This window comes from Oncorhynchus mykiss, chromosome 19 (genome assembly GCF_013265735.2).
Source record: "Oncorhynchus mykiss isolate Arlee chromosome 19, USDA_OmykA_1.1, whole genome shotgun sequence".
Lineage (NCBI taxonomy): Eukaryota > Metazoa > Chordata > Actinopteri > Salmoniformes > Salmonidae > Oncorhynchus > Oncorhynchus mykiss.
The window spans coordinates 31,707,785-31,724,940 of record NC_048583.1 but is presented as its reverse complement, the minus strand read 5'-3'; the positions used below and the strand labels follow the sequence as shown (position 1 = coordinate 31,724,940).

General features: G+C 44.3%; 2 protein-coding genes across 6 annotated transcripts in view; one reads left to right on the top strand and one right to left on the bottom strand.

Moving 5' to 3' along the window:
* Positions 1-211: 211 nt before the first annotated feature.
* Positions 212-7,111, bottom strand: LOC110497653 (cyclin-K). Of its 2 annotated transcripts, none has more exons than XM_021573913.2 (10): positions 6,554-7,111; positions 6,219-6,300; positions 5,828-5,959; positions 5,466-5,571; positions 4,985-5,042; positions 4,579-4,748; positions 3,562-3,779; positions 3,397-3,430; positions 3,186-3,257; positions 212-2,082 (listed from the first exon to the last, which is right to left on the bottom strand). In XM_021573913.2, the coding sequence occupies exons 1-10, from the start codon at positions 6,748-6,750 to the stop codon at positions 1,481-1,483; spliced, it is 1,671 nt and encodes a 556-aa protein (XP_021429588.2). In that variant the 5' UTR covers positions 6,751-7,111; the 3' UTR covers positions 212-1,480. The 2 variants fall into 2 exon arrangements, with proteins under 2 accessions (XP_021429588.2, XP_021429587.2); XM_021573912.2 differs by having other exon boundaries at positions 4,985-5,069; positions 6,554-7,090.
* Positions 7,112-7,333: 222 nt separating this feature from the next.
* The window catches only part of setd3 (SET domain containing 3, actin histidine methyltransferase), a 63,946-nt gene continuing 54,123 nt past the window's right edge, over positions 7,334-17,156 (top strand). For 2 of the 4 annotated variants that reach the window (XM_036954643.1, XM_021573909.2), the window contains exon 1: positions 7,334-7,539. Coding sequence is in view for 1 of the 4 variants with exons in the window: in XM_021573910.2 (XP_021429585.2) it covers positions 8,592-8,645 (54 nt within the window). In the remaining 3 variants the exon portion in view is untranslated. Of the gene's footprint in view, positions 7,540-8,520; positions 8,646-17,156 lie in introns of those variants that run through there. The other 2 variants (XM_021573911.2, XM_021573910.2) reach the window with 2 other exon arrangements.

The following is a 17,156-nucleotide window of genomic DNA, read 5'->3' as shown; positions in this document are numbered from 1 at the left end:
CCACAACAACTTAAGTAGTACACTGATAAATAGAAGAGACGGCTAACAAGCAACCTTGATCAAATTTAAGGGTGGAAGGATGCCTTTACTAAAGTGTTCATTCTGGGCCTCAATTTAAGTGGCTTGACAAGGATGCCCCCAACTGGCTAATCCATCTAACGACAGGAAGCGTGGGTGAAAGACTATAGGAATCATGTACACAATAGGATTCTTTTTGTATATTTTTATTGTCACACATTGAAAAAAATAATTGAACAACTTTAGAAAAAAACTCATGTTTAATGCCAAGTAACTTTGCTTAGAGTAACGTTTCACATATTACAAACAAACTAAATAACAATGGAAGTTCACAAGGTATAATGAAAAGACAACATCAACATTTAAAAAAGTACATTTTAAACCATTAATTCATGGCAGTGCTGCACTCTTAGAAAAAAGGTTTTCAAAAGGATTCCATGGCTGTCCCCATTGCAGAACCCTTTTGGTTCCAGGTAGAAACCTTTTGGTTCCAGGTAGAACTCTCTGTGAAAAGGGTTCTACATGGAACCCAAAAGTGTTCTACCTGGAGCCAAAAATGGTTCTTCAATGGGGACAGCCAAATAATCCTTTTAGGTTTTAGATCGCACCTTTTTTTTTCCTAAGAATGTGCAAGCATTAAACATACTTTTTTTTCAACAACAAAACATAAAACGTCCAAACACCCATAAAGGTGTGTTTATTTAAAGTGTGTGAGTTTCTTGTGTGTGTTTGTCCTGTGTGTGCATCATGCAAGTGTGTCTATGTTCCAGTCCATGCACAATGCTACAATGGTAGACTATTCATTGACATTAGAATATAATACTGGTTTAGTAGTGTGTTCCAAACAGAAAGGAATGCATGTGGAAGATACTGTACATCCAAGCCATGGAATGGTTAGAGTGGAGCTGCCATTTTCCTTTTTGGTCCCGACCATTCTTTCCTACATTTGTACAGCAAGCTAACCTAAAAGTTTTCATATAAAAAAATGACAAACATGTTACTAAAAAGGCTAATATAAAAACAGCCATAGTACAACAAACACACCACATTATGTATTTCACGTTAACTAACTTGTGCAATGGAAGTTAATGGTTGGTTCTTGATGAGGTGTGGCTGTGCTGTTTGGCTTGTTGGAGATGTAGGGTTGCAAAATTCTGGTAACGTTCCCCAAATTCCCAGGGTTTCTAGAAATCCAGGTTGGAGTCCAGATTCCTTGGTTATTCCTTACGATTCCAGGAATGTTCCAACCGGGATTTCTGGATGACCTGAGAACAGTACTTAAATTTTGCAACCGTAAGATGACAGCTTCAGAAAACTAGAGGGAGTACATGAGGCCGGTCTCCCCAACTGGCCTTGCGTTAACTGTGTTCCCCATCACTAAAGCTGTCTGTCAGTAACACTGGAGACTCCTGTCTGCTGTAATAGGACTAGTGTTGGTTTGGCACATCCAGTCTCACCCCCATCACCTCATCCACGCCCCCTGACTCATGCCACCGATGGGGGGCATGCCAGGGGGCAGCGGAGGGGGTACCTGGCCCTGTCCTCCAGGGGGTGGGGGATAGTTGCTGGGAGGGATGCCCATCACAGGCGGGTATTCCCCGTGTCCGGGGGGCATGCAATGAGGGGGCGGGGGAGGGTAGCTGTGGTTGTACCCCGGCGGGGGGTAGGCGGGGGAAGGTGGAGGGAGGTTGGGTGGAGGGTAGGAGGCAGAAAGTGGAGGACCAGGCGGCGGGGCGTTAGGGGGGTAGACGTGGCTGTGGTAGGCCAGGGGAGGGCCATAGGATGGGGGGATGGTGCTGTAGGACGGCCCCTCTGTCTTCATCATCGACTGGAGGCTCTGGAAACCCTCTCCTGACATGTAGGAGCTGGAGGTGGGGATGCCCATGATGTAGCTGGACGGGGGCGGTGGAGGGGGGCGGTGGGGAAGCGGGGGAGGCTGGTGGAGGGAGGCTGAGTGGGGGGGAGGTGGAGGTCCTTTAGGGGGCTCCGCTGGGCCTCCTGCCCCAGTTGGGTCTGTCTCTCCTGGGAGAGGGGCGGAGGGGTGGGAGGCTGGAGGCTTGCGGTCTACAGGGAAAAGAGAATTAGAGAACCAATAGAGAAACAACTGAATCAAACCACTTAACCGCTAACAAAGGCGCCATTTAACCGCTAACAAACACAGCCCCCTTCCTAGACGGGTCACGTAAACAAAGCTGTCTAGCGAACGGTGCTGTTTCGAAAAGCAGAGTAGTTTAACAGCTGATAAGGTCATTATCAGATTAGGTAGAGAGGTCAGACAAGGCATACAGTAGAGTAGCAGAAGGATGGGGTTATATCCTGTCCACCATGGCCATATACCACCATTGGCCATATACCACACCCCCTAGAGCCTTATTGCTTAAGTATCCCCTAACTATGTAAAAGCTTGTGATTTTAACCTGCAGGTTTACAGGGAATCCCCTACACCAAGTCTGATATCGAATCTAATAAGTGCTCATCATACAGTACTTCTGCATCATCTAACCTGTCGCCGAGGGTCTAAACCTGGCCTAGACGCCTCTCGTTCTCTCAGCCAATCAGAGGAGAAGTCAGAGCAGACCAGTTCATACCAGCAGCTAACCACTTCTTCCTCCCCAGCTCAGCTAGCTCCTTCGGGGGCTGAGGGGACAGACTGGAGGGGACCAGGGGCTTCTCAGAGGCTGTGTCCCAATTGGCTCTATTCCCTATCTACTGTAGTGGACTACTTTTGACCAGGGCCCGTAGGGCTCTGGTCAAAAGTAGTGCACTATGTAGGAAATGGGGTGCCATTTGGGACGCATCCAGAGGGCTTCTCAACCACTTAGCAGGAATGCCATGTGTCAATCTATTCAGCAACATGAGACGTTACAGTAGGGAGTGGAGTGGACAGATCTGTGGAGCATTTACACCAAATCAATTCTTACGCGGTGCAATAAGTATTTCCCATACGAGAATAGCAGAAGGAAAAACAATAAGGCTAATGGACATGGGCCTGTCTTCATAACACTTCAGGATAGGATTTATTTCCTTGAGTTTTCTTTTACATTTCGATCTACGGATATCCCCTCTGGAAATCAACAGGTGCGGAAGTTGTTGCACTGGTGTAGAGGCTTAGTGAATCTGGCTACTAGCGTGGTCGTCTTGTGAGCGGACCAGGGTAGGGGACTCACCTGAGGGGGGTTGTGATGTGGGTAGAGGGGGCATGGGAGGCTCCAGCCTCGGGATTTTAGAGCCCACTGGCTCTGGAGAAGAGAGATGGAGAGACAATAAGTCATACTCTAACATACCTACTGTTATGAATCCTTTTAAAATGAATATTGGCAGCCATACGCTTCCAATATATTAATCTACTGTCTCAGCCAGAGAAAAGGTTGTGCTCACCAGGTGCCTGGCTTTCTTCTTTAGGAGACAATACCTAAACAACGACATCAACAAGGGAAATGGGTGTCAAAAACGAAAACAGCTCAATTTAGTGCCTGTGGTCATGAAAATAACATGGTGCATGGTGCCTGCCCTCACAACCTTTAAACTGGGTGTCAGACTCACGTGGGCTCGTTTGAGCTGGCGAGGAGGGCTGGTCTGGGGCGAGACCTTCTTGCTGAGTGGTGGCGCGACAGGGGGGCTGGGGAGCGGGGGCTGGGAGAGGGCCTGCAGCTGCTGAGGGGTAGGGGTGGGGACGGGGATAGGCGGGGTCTTATCGCTGGGGGTCTGGGGCATCTGCTGCTTGCCCTGGGAGTACAGGTCTAGGATCTGGTGGCAGATGTCTATGGAGCAGAGGAGGAAGTCATTAATGGGAAGTGCATTTCATAAGTATGGATGTAAATGATAGAGTACCACAGTATGGTTATCAAAACATCACGCCAGCGTAAGCCAACACAAAACACAGCCCTTATTTTAAATGTTTCTAAAATCCCCTATGGGGAAAAATGTATGGTGGAATGTGATTGGCTACGAAAAGCCAACTGACATTTACTCCTGAGGTGCTAACCTGTTGCACCCTCGACAACCACTGTGATTATTATTATTTGACCCTGCTGGTCATCTATGAACATTTGAACATCTTGGCCATGTTCTGTTATAATCTCCACCCGGCACAGCCAGAAGAGGACCGGCCACCCCTCATAGCCTGGTTCCTCTCTAGGTTTCTTCCTAGGTTTTGGCCTTTCTAGGGAGTTTTTCCTAGCCACTGTGTTTCTACACCTGCAGTGCTTGCTGTTTGGGGTTTTAGGCTGGGTTTCTGTACAGCACTTTGAGATATCAGCTGATGTAAGAAGGGATTTATAAATAAATTTGATTTGGAAAAATTATTGGAACCATTTCCCTGTTTGACCGCTAAGTTATGGGTATTATATCTCCTCCACTGTGGGGCTCTATAACACTGCAATAAGCAAACAGCCCACAAAATGAAGTGTTAATCAAAGTGGTGTGAAAGAGACCTTTGAAAGAGGCATACTTTTGTCTTTAAAGTCTAAAAACAGCCTTACACAAATGACGAAACCAGAGAAGTGCTCGAGAGAGAGAGAGAGAGAGAGAGATAGAGAAGGAGAGAACAGCCAGTACCACCTTCCAGCAGCTCCACTGGGACATCCTGGACAAACTGTTCCCACCATCGCCGTGAAGACTGCTTGGACGTCCACTCCTGGATGTCAAACTTACACAGCCGGCCGGCCAGGTACATGACTGCTACAGCTATGATCTCTGGTTCCCACTGTAGGGACAGCATGGTGCACAAGCTGGGGGGAGGAGAGGAGAGACGCATGTGTACATCAATTACAGGGCACATATTAATAAAGCCTCTCAGAGTAGGAGTTCTGATTAAGGATCAGTTTTGCCTTTTAAATCATAATCAATAAGGGGGACCTGATCCTAGATCAGCACTGATTGCATTATAATACACACATGGATATCACTGTTCTTCCATGGTTCTGCCAATTTAAGCATTCCATGTTCGGCTTGTGTAACTGCTCACCTGTCATTCACAAAGGTCCAGGCCATCTGAACTAGCTTCTGGACTTTGTTCTTATCACCTGAAACAGATCGGAAATACTTCAGATCTGTGAACAGAAAGAGGTGGATGAGTTTAGGGGTCGTTTTCATTCAGACAGGGTAATAATAGACTAGATCAGATTAGGATTATATCATTGTAGATTAATTGTAGTGCCTGATTCACATCATTGGGCCGACCCCCTTCACATTGTCTTTTGCAGCACATTTCCAGCTACCATAGTGAACAGGTAACCAGGCCAGCCCATCATAGATCATAGCATAAATCAGGGTTGCCAAATTTTGGAAACTTTCCCAAAACGCCCAGAATTCCCGGTTGGAGGATTCCCGGATTTCCTCCTTATTCCCATCTTGGAATATTCCAACCAGGATTTCTTGAAAAGATGAGAATCTTAGGAAAGCTAGTGGAATTTTGCAACACTAATCAAGCATATGCATCCGTGTACCTTTGAGCTGCTTGGCATAGCGGAGCAGGAACTGGTATGGGTGCTCCACCTGCAGGTCGAATTTAATGGTCTGCAGCAGGATCCTCTCCAGGACCATCACCTCCTCCTGTACAGGAACAGAGTCATGGACAATATTGTGACCATGAAGTGTTTTGGATACAGACCCTGTCCTTCCCAGGGAGGGAAATATAATTCACTACCTGGTCAGGGGTCACAAAACCTTACACTAGCAACTGAAAATGAATAGATTTAATGCAATGTACGGGGTTCCCTCCATATTATAGTACCAACATAGATGCAGGTATTACCGTCTTGTAATCCAGGCAATTGTCAAAGTTTACACACTTTAATGAGGCACTCACCTTTGGGTCATCTCCAAACTGGGCGAACTGTATGTCATTCAGCAGGCTGCGAGCCGTCTTGATAATGTCTTTACACTTCTTTGGGGTCTCTTCCACTTTACCGGCCAGGAATAGACAGCAACCCCCAGTCACCTGTAGTGACATAACATTCGTCAACTGGGTATATACAGCCGAGGCAAGGAGATATAACACAGCCACAGATGAACAGGGGAAGGCCTTTTCAACCGGTGACAACGACTTCCATTGGAAAAGGCTCATCTAAACCATCTTTAACATAGCTAAGTCTGGTCAAAAGCTAAATCAGTCAAATCAACCCGACTTATCCATATTACAGGGATCTAAACTTGAGTTAGTCAAAAGCAAGAGGTGTAGATACAGTGTGAATACTTACATATCTGGGGAACTGCTTGAAGGAATGAAACATGTAGAAGCGATGGAAGTATATGATCCCTGTAGCCAACGTGTCATAGTGTCTGATCACAGGGTTAAGGAACTGAAGAGTTACTGTAACCGTGACGTGGATAATAAAATGCTGCATTGATCAATCTGAATATAATCTGGCACTTGTGAAATAACAAACAATGCATTATTCTAACAGAACCATGACGCTGCACCAGTTTACTCTCCTGGCTGCCAACACAACCAACCCATCAAAAGAGACACCAGATCATGCATATTTGCACACAGTTGGTGTGTGTTCGTTGCTAATCAATGAAGGAAGGATACAGTCCCAGGCGCGTGCCCACGTCGAAGATGAATCGAGCCCCCTCTCTCCGGTACCGGGCCTCGGTGGCCGGGTCCAGGCCCTCGGACTGGGAGGGTGTGTGAGCCAGGTCCTTCTTGTCCCAGTACCAACATGGCTTGATGTGATCCAGACTTGCAGCTGGATTTCCAGGGATCGAATTCTCCCTGTATTCTTTCATTAACTATACTAGCTAAATTGTAGAAGCCTCGCTAGCCAACTAGCCCCTGCACACTGTACCCTGTTGTCAGCTTCCTAAGACAATAATTAGCGATGAAAGGGATGTAGCACAGCGATGCTATCTCTTTTTCACTTGAATAACCTCGCTAGTTACAGCTAGCTGCAGAAATCGTACAATTATTTCATCCATTCAATTAAAATAGCTACACTCGTATTGACGTGTACCGCGCCATATCTAATTCATCAAAATATGAAACAATCAAATGGGGCGGACACGTTGTTCGTTTCAAGATCGTCGATTGCCATCTTTGTCAACAAATCATGTCGCCTGAATCGTAACCATTTATGGAAATTTTCAGTCCCTAAAGTAAACTTCCAATCACAAACCACGAAGGGGTGTGTTTTGTGTTTATGTTGCGAAGCCAAACGTTCCATTCGCGAGTGGCCAACTGACTGTTCGTATGACCAATGGAATTGCGGCAAACCTGATCCTTTCAACCAATCCGTATAAAGAACCCGTTAAAAACGTTGCATTTTCGAAGCCAGTTGGATTTTTAACCAATTGGCAGACAAATGAAGCAGCCCACACCTATCAACAGCCAATACAAATCAAGAAATATAACTTTGTTGATGTTGGTATAGAACGTTTTCGCTCCAATCACATAGTTAGAAAACGGTGTTCCAGGCATAGCTCGCCCAAATCAACATCATGTTTGGTTTCGCTCGCCTACCGTGTGGAAGAGGATTGTGCACAGTTTGACAGGAGAGGAACTACTGCACTCCATTTACGGTAACTTGGTTTCGCCAAACATATTATTAGCATGCAATTAACTGCTTGATATTACAAGTAATTCTGCTTTCCATTGACATTTTCACCTGACATTATTGCGTTGCGGTGCGAACGTCGCTTGCGAATTTGCGAGCCAAGCTAGCTAGCGTGTTTCAAATGTGTTTTTTATAATTTAGCATTTCAACCAGATTTCGTTTTACTGGTGGCTTCCCTTTTCAAAGTTCACAGTAAACGAGCGTGAGAGCCTACTCGTTTGCTAATCACATTCCACGATGTGTTTATTGGACGAGGCAAATGAATGGACTCGTCCGCTACGCTGCAAGCACGACTGTGAGCTAACCTAGCCAGATAGCTAGTCCAATTAGATTGCTTGTTGGATGGGCGTGATTCAGCAGGACGAACCTAGTAGGGAAGCTAACGTCAGTTAGCTAGCTCAGTGGGACTGTGATAATGTATTTCACTGTCAGCTGTTGCCTGTCAGCCACTTTAGAGCCAACGTTATCGCAACAAGCTTCCTTGGGAGCATTTAAGAAACCAAGCCCATTTTATATTCTCCACAATCCTTCTAACAAGATGAACAATCTAACCAGTTGAGTTGGACTGTTAACGTTAGTAATGTGTCGTATTTTTTGTTTATTATTTAAGTTAAAACATGTAGGTAACTAGCTGTCTTCAAGAATGCCCGCATGTGTGTGTCTCCTATGCATTTTAAATTGAGGCGTGTAGCTGGATCTACGAAACCAATTGTGGGACCTCAAAAGTGGTCTGTTGTGAAGGCCAGTCCAGGTCCCACAATTGGTTTTGTAGATCCAGCTACACGCCTCAATTCAAAATGCATAGGAGACTCTCACTACATTCTTGTTCTTATTTGTTAGCCGTGCATATCTTTTGCATTCATCTCGTAGGGGAGGGTCCGAAAACATTCAATAAACATTGATTTTGGAGTGAACTGTCACTTTAAGACTCCTCAATTTCTGTGGTAGGGTAAGGGTTTGGAACTTTGGCTCCTTGATGCTTCATTTGGTCTGGGGTGTAATCAGTTGTCCAAACAGATGCAAAACGGAATGCTTTGCAACTTAAAAAGAGTTTCGATTGGACAAAGTCAGGTATGTTCTGTTTGCTTCCGTTTAAGAAATGTTTTGCAACTGAATCTGCGTAATGAATACGCCTCTGGTTTGTCTATGGGTGCATACTCGATTGTGTTGGTGGAGGATTCTTGGCAACCTTTCAAACAGTGTCAGGGGCCAGGGCAGGTGAACTATGCCAATGGCATGCTAGTGGCCAAAAACCACTGAAAGGGGGTCAAAGCCTTTGTCCATTGGAGTGGAAGAAGAGGGTTGGTGTTTAGCCTATTACTGTTTGACTGGGATCTGAGCTGTCTGAAATCCCAGACAGCAACAGTCATGTTTTAGCTGTATCACAGAAGTGATTCCTTCAGACATTTTCATATTTTTCACATGTATTTATTTATTTCCAATCCCAGTTTCTCAGTTCATAACCCCCTGAATGCTTTTGGAAGGATTACCTGTTTTTATTCTTCCAGCCACTGTTGTCCCTTTGACTTAAACTCAGATTTGAAAGATTCAACATGTTAAATCTAGGTCAAGGTCTCAGATTCTGTCACATGATGTGTGTGAACATGTTTCGGTGTTCTAAAATCTGACCACAACCGACAAAATCAGAACCAGTCTAGTAGAGATGAGTCTGAACTAGAATCTGGGTTTACAGGATCATTTAATATGGCGACTCTCCTTTAAGCCCAAGAAGCAGCCATTCAACTTGCCATTGACCAGCTTTTCAAGCTTAATGTCAAAATACGCTCGTTACGTACCAAAGAATGGAGTTTTGCTGAGCAACTATCGTCATTGGTGCTGTTATGGCCTGTATGTACTTCCAAAAAAGTTACATGCAATTGTAAAAATGCCTTGTCTGGAATGAATCTAAGTATTGTTTTTGACCAAGTATGCATGTGTCAAATACAACTCTTCTGCACCTCCAATAAAATCATCATTTACTGGTTGGCTGATCCAGCAGCAGGAAAGGTCATTGATTTTATAACCTACAACAGTGTATGGATGTCATATCAATCTGTTTCACCGCCGCTACACTGAACGCAATAATATTTAATGTAAGTAGACAATGTAGGGTATGTTTTTACAGTGACTTTATTTCTTTATTTACTGTGTTTTAATTCCATTACTAATATTACAGGAGGTGCAGAATCGGTGGATTTGACACATGCGCACTTGGTCAAAAACAGTACTTAGATTCATTCCAGACAAGGCTTTCTTTTTCAGTTGCATGTGACTTTTTATTTAGACCTTTCTTGGAAGTACACACCGGCCATAACAGCCCTAATGACCATAGTTGCTCAGCGAAACGCCTTTCTTTGGTAAGTGCCTAACGTATTTTGACATTATTAAGCTGAGAAATGGCATGTTGAGTGGCTGCTTCCTGTGCTTTAAAGGAGAATGTTCATATTCAATGTCTCCTTTTAAGCACAGATTCTGGTTCAGGATGAGTCTGTTTTCTCACATGGTGTGTGCGTGAACTTAGCTTTAGGAACAGGAAGATGGCAGGTCCGCTGGAGGTCACACACACCATGTGAGGAGAAGTCCTCCCTGTATGGCTGGCCCTGCACCCTACCCTGCTGCTTGGCTAGGCCATAGTGTCCGTCTCAAATTGCACCATGCCCACTATAGGGTGCCAGAAGGGACGCAGCCATAAAGTGACAGGCAGCACTCAGCACTGCTCTCTTCCTGTAGCTGAAGGCCTCATCAAGTAGCCGTCCCACACTCTCGCTCTTATTTTTCCTCCCTCCCCAATATTAGCTGGAATTAGCCTAAAGGGTGTGGCAGCATCAACCCTACTTCAACTGGCACATGTAGGCTATACAGTGGTACTGCTGTCTGTGAAAGGCAGGCACACTCAGTGCCCACTTATTTTCCTTCAGAGTGGATGTGTTTTTGGAAAATGGTCAGAGTTTCGACCTGACTGCCAAACATGGCTTTGGACTCATGAACCGGTGGTTGAGTCACTGATTTCTTTGGCTTTTGCCAGTAGCTGCAAGAATAGCAGGTGACAAAGAAAGAGTGAGGGGAGGAGAGAGTGAGGGGGAGAGAGAAGAAAAGAAAAGCTGGACATGAGGGAGCGAGGCAGCTGCAGAGTGGATAAACATGACTCCTAAAATGGCTGGTGCAAATAGTCTAAGGTCCAGATATATAATACTAACTGCATGTTGACACTACACCGCCCTGGCGAGCTGTTTAAAGCCATCACTATGCCGGTGTGAAACACATAGCAACCTAACACTGTATTGTTACAGAAAAAAAGCTACCTTGGTGATGTTTAATTTGACAGCAGATTAAGGTTCATTCTCCTGGTTGTTTCTTGCTGGAGAGGTAATATCTGCATCCCAAATGCCACCCTTTGTCCTTTACAGTGCACTACTTTTGACCAGAACCCTGGGCTCTGTGCAAAAGTAGTGCACTGTTGATGTAATGAAAAGTTTTACTGCTACGGTGTTGTCAGTAGAGGACATCACATTAAACCTCAGGCATTGTACTGTAGTTCCTCTCCCTGTATGACGCCATGTTTGTTTCTGCCGACTGCTTGAGGTTGTTGTGTTCATCTGGCAGAGCCGCAGGTTACCATGGCAATGCCTTTGCCTGTTTTATTTTACATAAGATACTGTACCAGTCTCTCTCACTACTAGACTGAAAAGTGAGTAGAGCATTCTAGGATGCTCCCACTCAGATATTGGTTAGGCCAATAGAATCTAGATTATTCTTATAACAGGCAGGTGGAAGCATTGCATAACCTTGTCCTCATTGAAGTGTGGACTAGGCTATCAGCCAAGAACTACCGGTACCCATCAGTATATGAAGACCCATACTCGGAATGACACAACAGACTAGTGTGATTATTCATAGTTTTCTCAGGAAAGGCTTGTGTTGACCTGCAGAAAGACAACCAGTAGGCCTACAGAATATTAGGCTAATATCGTAATAGTCTGTTGTGGTGAAACATTGTCCTCTCAGTTGGTGTTAAAGCAGTTGAAAAAAATTGGTTTGTAGTGTAATTAGGCTTCAGCTAACTTTGTATAAATTGGAGCTTTTTCGCTTGGAGAAAGCTACTGTATATGATATGCCAACCTGGTGCACCTCCGAACTGCCAAGAGTAGAGGGAGGAAATGTGGGATTGATATAGAGGCAATATTAACACAAATATCCTGTCGATTTTTACACGCATTTGATTTCCATGTGAAATGTGCCCACTATGCCTTGGAGCTTAAACATCAACTCCCTCTGTTAAAGGTATTGATTGGCCCAGTTTAGATTCTGCAGTCTCTCACGGCCTTCAGTGGTCATTACATTACAAACTTAACTTTTGTTTGTGCTCATAAATCGCCGTGACACCAACCAACCTGACTACTCACCCTTATGATCACTCGGCTAAGAATGCCTCTCCTTAATGTCAGTATGCCTTGTCCATTGCTGTTCTGGTTAGTGTTTATTGGCTTATTTCACTGTAGAGCCTCTAGCCCTGCTCATTATACCTTATCCAAACCTTCCAATTTCAACACCCACACATGCGATGACATCACCTGGATTCAATGATGTTTCTAGAGACAAGGTCTCTCTCATCATCACTCAATGCCTAGGTTTACCTCCACTGTATTCACATCCTACCATACCTTTGTCTGTACATTATACCTTGACGCTATTTTATCGCCCACAGAAACCTCCTTTTACTCTCTGTTCCGGATGTCCTAGATGACCAATTCTCATAGCTTTTAGCCGTACCCTTATCCTACTCCTCCTCTGTTCCTCTGGTGATGTAGAGGTGACTCCAGGCCCTGCAGTGCCTAGCTCCACTCCTATTCCCCAGGAGCTCTCTTTTGATGACTTCTGTAACCGTAATAGAATTGGTTTCATGCATGTTAACATTAGAAGCCTCCTCCCTAAGTTTGTTTTATTCACTGCTTTAGCACACCCTGTCAACCCAGATGTCCTAGCCATGTCTGAATCCTGGCTTAAGAAGACCACCAAAAACTCATCCCTAACTACAACATTTTCAGACCAGATAGAACGGCCAAAGGGGGCTGTGTAGCCTGCAGAGTTCTGTCCTACTATCCAGTCTGTACCCAAACAATTTAAACTTCTCCTTTTAAAAATCCACCTCTCTAAAAACAAGTCTCTCACTGTTGCCGCCTGCTATAGACCACCCTCTGCCCCAGCTATGCTCTGGACACCATATGTGAACTAATTGCCCCCCCATCTATCTTCAGAGCTTGTGCTGCTAGGTGACCTAAACTGGTACATGCTTAACCTCTAGCGACAAGCAATCCCGTATCCGGGAGCGTAATCATAGCCTCAAGCTCATTACCATAACGCAACGTTTCCTATTCATGAAAATCGCAAATGAATTGAAATAAATATATTGAAACACAAGCTTAGCCTTTTGTTAACAACACTGTCATCTCAGATTTTCAAAATATGCTTTTCAACCAAAGCTACACAAGCATTTGTGTAAGAGTATTGATAGCCTAGCATGGCATTAAGCCTAGCATTCAGCAGGCAACATTTTCACAAAAACAAGAAAAGCATTCAAATAAAATCATTTACCTTTGAAGAACTTTGGATGTTTTCAATGACGAGACTCTTAGTTAGATAGCAAATGTTCATTTTTTCCCAAAATATTATTTGTGTAGACGAAATAGCTCCGTTTTGTTCATCACGTTTGGCTAAGAAAAATACCGGAAAATGCAGTCACTTACAACGCCAAACTTTTTAAAAATTAACTCCATAGTATCGACAGAAACATGGCAAACGTTGTTTAGAATCAATCCTCAAGGTGTTTTTCACATATCTATTCGATAATCTATCAGTGGTGGCAGCTGGCTTCTCATCAGAACAAAACGGAAAAATACTGCAGCTGGAGATTACGCAATAATTGCAACGGAGGACACCAAGCGACCACCTGGTAGATGTAGTCTCTTATGGTCAATCTTCCAATGATATGCCTACAAATACGTCACAATGCTGCAGACACCTTGGGGAAAACGTGTAAAAGGTAAGCTGACTCCTAGCTCCTCCACAGCCATATAAGGAGTCATTGCCATGAGGCGGTTTTAAAAAATGCAGCACTTCCTGATTGCATTTTTATCTGGGTTTCGCCTGTAACATCAGTTCTGTGGCACTCACAGACAATATCTTTGCAGTTTTGGAAACGTCAGTGTTTTCTTTCCAAAGCTGTCAATTATATGCATAGTCGAGCATCTTTTCATGACTGAATATCTTGTTTAAAACGGGAACCTTTTTCATCCAAAAATTAAAAGAGCGCCCCCTTAAAAAAAATGCCTTCCTCACCATCTTAAATAAGCATGCCCCATTCAAGAAATTTAGAACCAGGAACAGATATAGCCCTTGGTTCTCTCCAGACCTGACTGCCCTTAACCAACTCAAAAACATCCTATGGCGTTCTGCATTAGCATCGAACAGCACCCGTGATATGCAACTTTTCAGGGAAGCTAGAAACCAATATATACAGGCAGTTAGAAAAGCCAAGGCTAGCTTTTTCAAGCAGAAATTTGCTTCCTGCAACACAAATTCAAAAAAGTTCTGGGACACTGAAGTCCATGGAGAATAAGAACAGCTCCTCCCAGCTGCCCACTGCACTGAGGATAGGAAACTGTCACCACCGATAAACCCACTAAAATTGAGAATTTCAATAAGCATTTTTCTACGGCTGGCCATGCTTTCCACCTGGCTACCCCTACCCCGGTCAATAGCACTGCACCCCCCACAGCAACTCGCCCAAGCCTTCCCCATTTCCCCTTCTCCCAAATCCAGTCAGCTGATCTGAAAGAGCTGCAAAATCTCGACCCCGTACAAATCAGCCGGGCGAGACAATATGGACCCTTTCTATCTAAAATTATTTGCTGAAATTGTTGCAACCCCTATTGCTAGCCTGTTCAACCTCTTTCATGTCGTCTGAGATTCCCAAAGAGATTCTTCAAAGGGGGGGGACACTCTTGACCCAAACTGCTACAGACCTATATCTATCCTACCCTGCCTTTCTAAGGTCTTCGAAAGCCAAGTCAACACACAGATTACCAACCATTTTGAATCCCACCTCACCTTCTCCGCTATGCAATCTGGTTTCAGAGCTGGTCATGGATGCACCTCAGCCACGCTCAAGGTACTAAATGATATCTTAACCGCCATCGATAAGAAACAATACTGTGCAGCCGTATTCATTGACCTGGCCAAGGCTTTCGACTCTGTCAATCACCACATCCTCATCGGCAGACTAGATAGCCTTGGTTTCTGAAATGATTGCCTCGCCTGGTTCACCAACAACTTCTCCGATAGAGTTCAGTGTGTCAAATCAGAGGGCCTGTTGTCCAGGCCTTTGACAGTCTCTATAGGGGTGCCACAGGGTTCAATTCTTGTGCTGACTCTCTTCTCTGTATACATCAATGATGTCGCTCTTGCTGCTGGTGAGTCTCTGAACCACCTCTACGCAGACGACACCATTCTGTATACTTCTGGCCTGTCTTTGGACACTGTGTTAACACCCCTCCAGACGAGCTTAAATGCCATACAACTCTCCTTCCGTGGTCTCCAACTGCTCTTAAATACAAATAAAACCAAATGCATGCTCTTCAACCGATCGCTGCCTGCACCTGCCCGCCCGTCCAGCATCACTACTCTGGACGGTTCTGACTTAGAATATGTGGACAACTAAAAAAATTCCTAGGTGTCTGGTTAGACTGTAAACTCTCCTTCCAGACTCCCATCAAACATCTCCAATCCAAAGTTAAATCTAGAATTGGCTTCCTATTTCGCAACAAAGCATCCTTCACTCATGCTGCTAAACATACCCTCGTAAAACCGACCATCCTACCGATCATCAACTTTGGCGATGTTATTTACAAAATAGCCTCCAATACCCTACTCAATAAATTGGAAGCGGCCCTATCACAGTGCCATCCGTTTTGTCGCCAAAGCCCCATATACTACCCACCACTGTGACCAGTACGCTCTCATTGGCTGGCTCTCACTTCATACTCGTCGCCAAACCTACTGGCTCCAGGTAATCTACAAGACCCTGCTAGGTAAAGTCCCCCCTTATCTCAGCTCGCTGGTCGCCATAGCAGCACCCACCTGTAGCACGTGCTCCAGCAGGTATATCTCTCTGGTCACCCCCAAAACCAATTCTACCTTTGGCCGCCTCTCCTTCCAGTTCTCTGCTGCCAATGACTGGAAAAACTACAAAAATCTTTGAAACTGGAAACACATATCCCTCACTAGCTTTAAGCACCAGCTGTCAGAGCAGCTCACAAATTACTGTACCTGTACATAGCCCATCTATAATTTAGCCCAAACAACTACCTCTACCCCTACTGTATTTATTTATTTTACTTTGCACCCCATTATTTATTTTTCTACTTCGCACATTCTTCTGCAAATCAACCATTCCAGTGTTTTACTTGCTATATTGTATTTACTTTGCCACCATGGCTTTTTTTGCCTTTACCTCCCTTATCTCACCTCACTTGCTCACATTGTATATAGACTTATTTTCTACTGTATTAATGACTATATGTTTGTTTTACTCCATGTGTAACTCTGTGTTGTTGTATGTGTCAAACTGCTTTGCTTTATCTTGGCCAGGTTGCAATTGGAAATGAGAACTTGTTCTCAACTTGCCTACCTGGTTATATAAAGGTGAAACATTTAAGGCTCGGATGTTTACTGTTGCCTGAGTTTTATTCATAAGTGTACACTGTGGCGAAACGTTTTGCAATGGGAAAGTAGGGCTGTGACGGTCTTGGAATTTTGAGGTTACGGTAATTGGCCAGGCTAATGTACACGGTCAACCACATAACCGTTTGACTCAAAATAACCGTTGGACTCAAAAGAAACACGTGGCTTTTCTCTGCAACTTCACTACCAATACACTTCGTTATCATAGTAGCATTTTATTATTATCTCAAATATTAGTGTAGTATACAAATTAAGTAATGTCAGATTGGAGAGGAATTCCGGAAAAAAGTACAGATTCAGATTTTTACGCACTTAACCATTCACACCAATTACGATGCCTTTTCCCTCCACTTTCCAAACAATTCGCATAACTTCACCAACACTGCTGCGGTCATTCTCAGTGGCAATATGTTGTTCAAAGTGGCTGGAGAGGACGCAGTAATGAGAGAAATCCTATACTACTGGGAAAATATAATGCTACTGAAAATATTAGGATAAGCATCCTATGGGTGCATTCATAAAAGGAGCTTGGCCACGTTTCATTCAGTTGTGCCCCGTTTTAATAAGAGAGGAAATTTGTCATTCGTCATTCCTCGCACATACTGTATGCTGACCCTGCTAGTTTCTTTTCTGACTAAAGAGATGCAGCCCAGACAGGCTTATTTTAGGAAACTTTCTGAATGGACATAGAGAATTAGTGAACTCATTCACACACCCACCTAAAAGGACCCATCGATCAAAGCCTCCTGCAGCACATCTCACTCAGACAGATAAGCAAATCACATTTGTTTTTCCCCCAAAACATATGAAAAACCTTGCCTTAGCCTTACCTTAAGTCCCTTC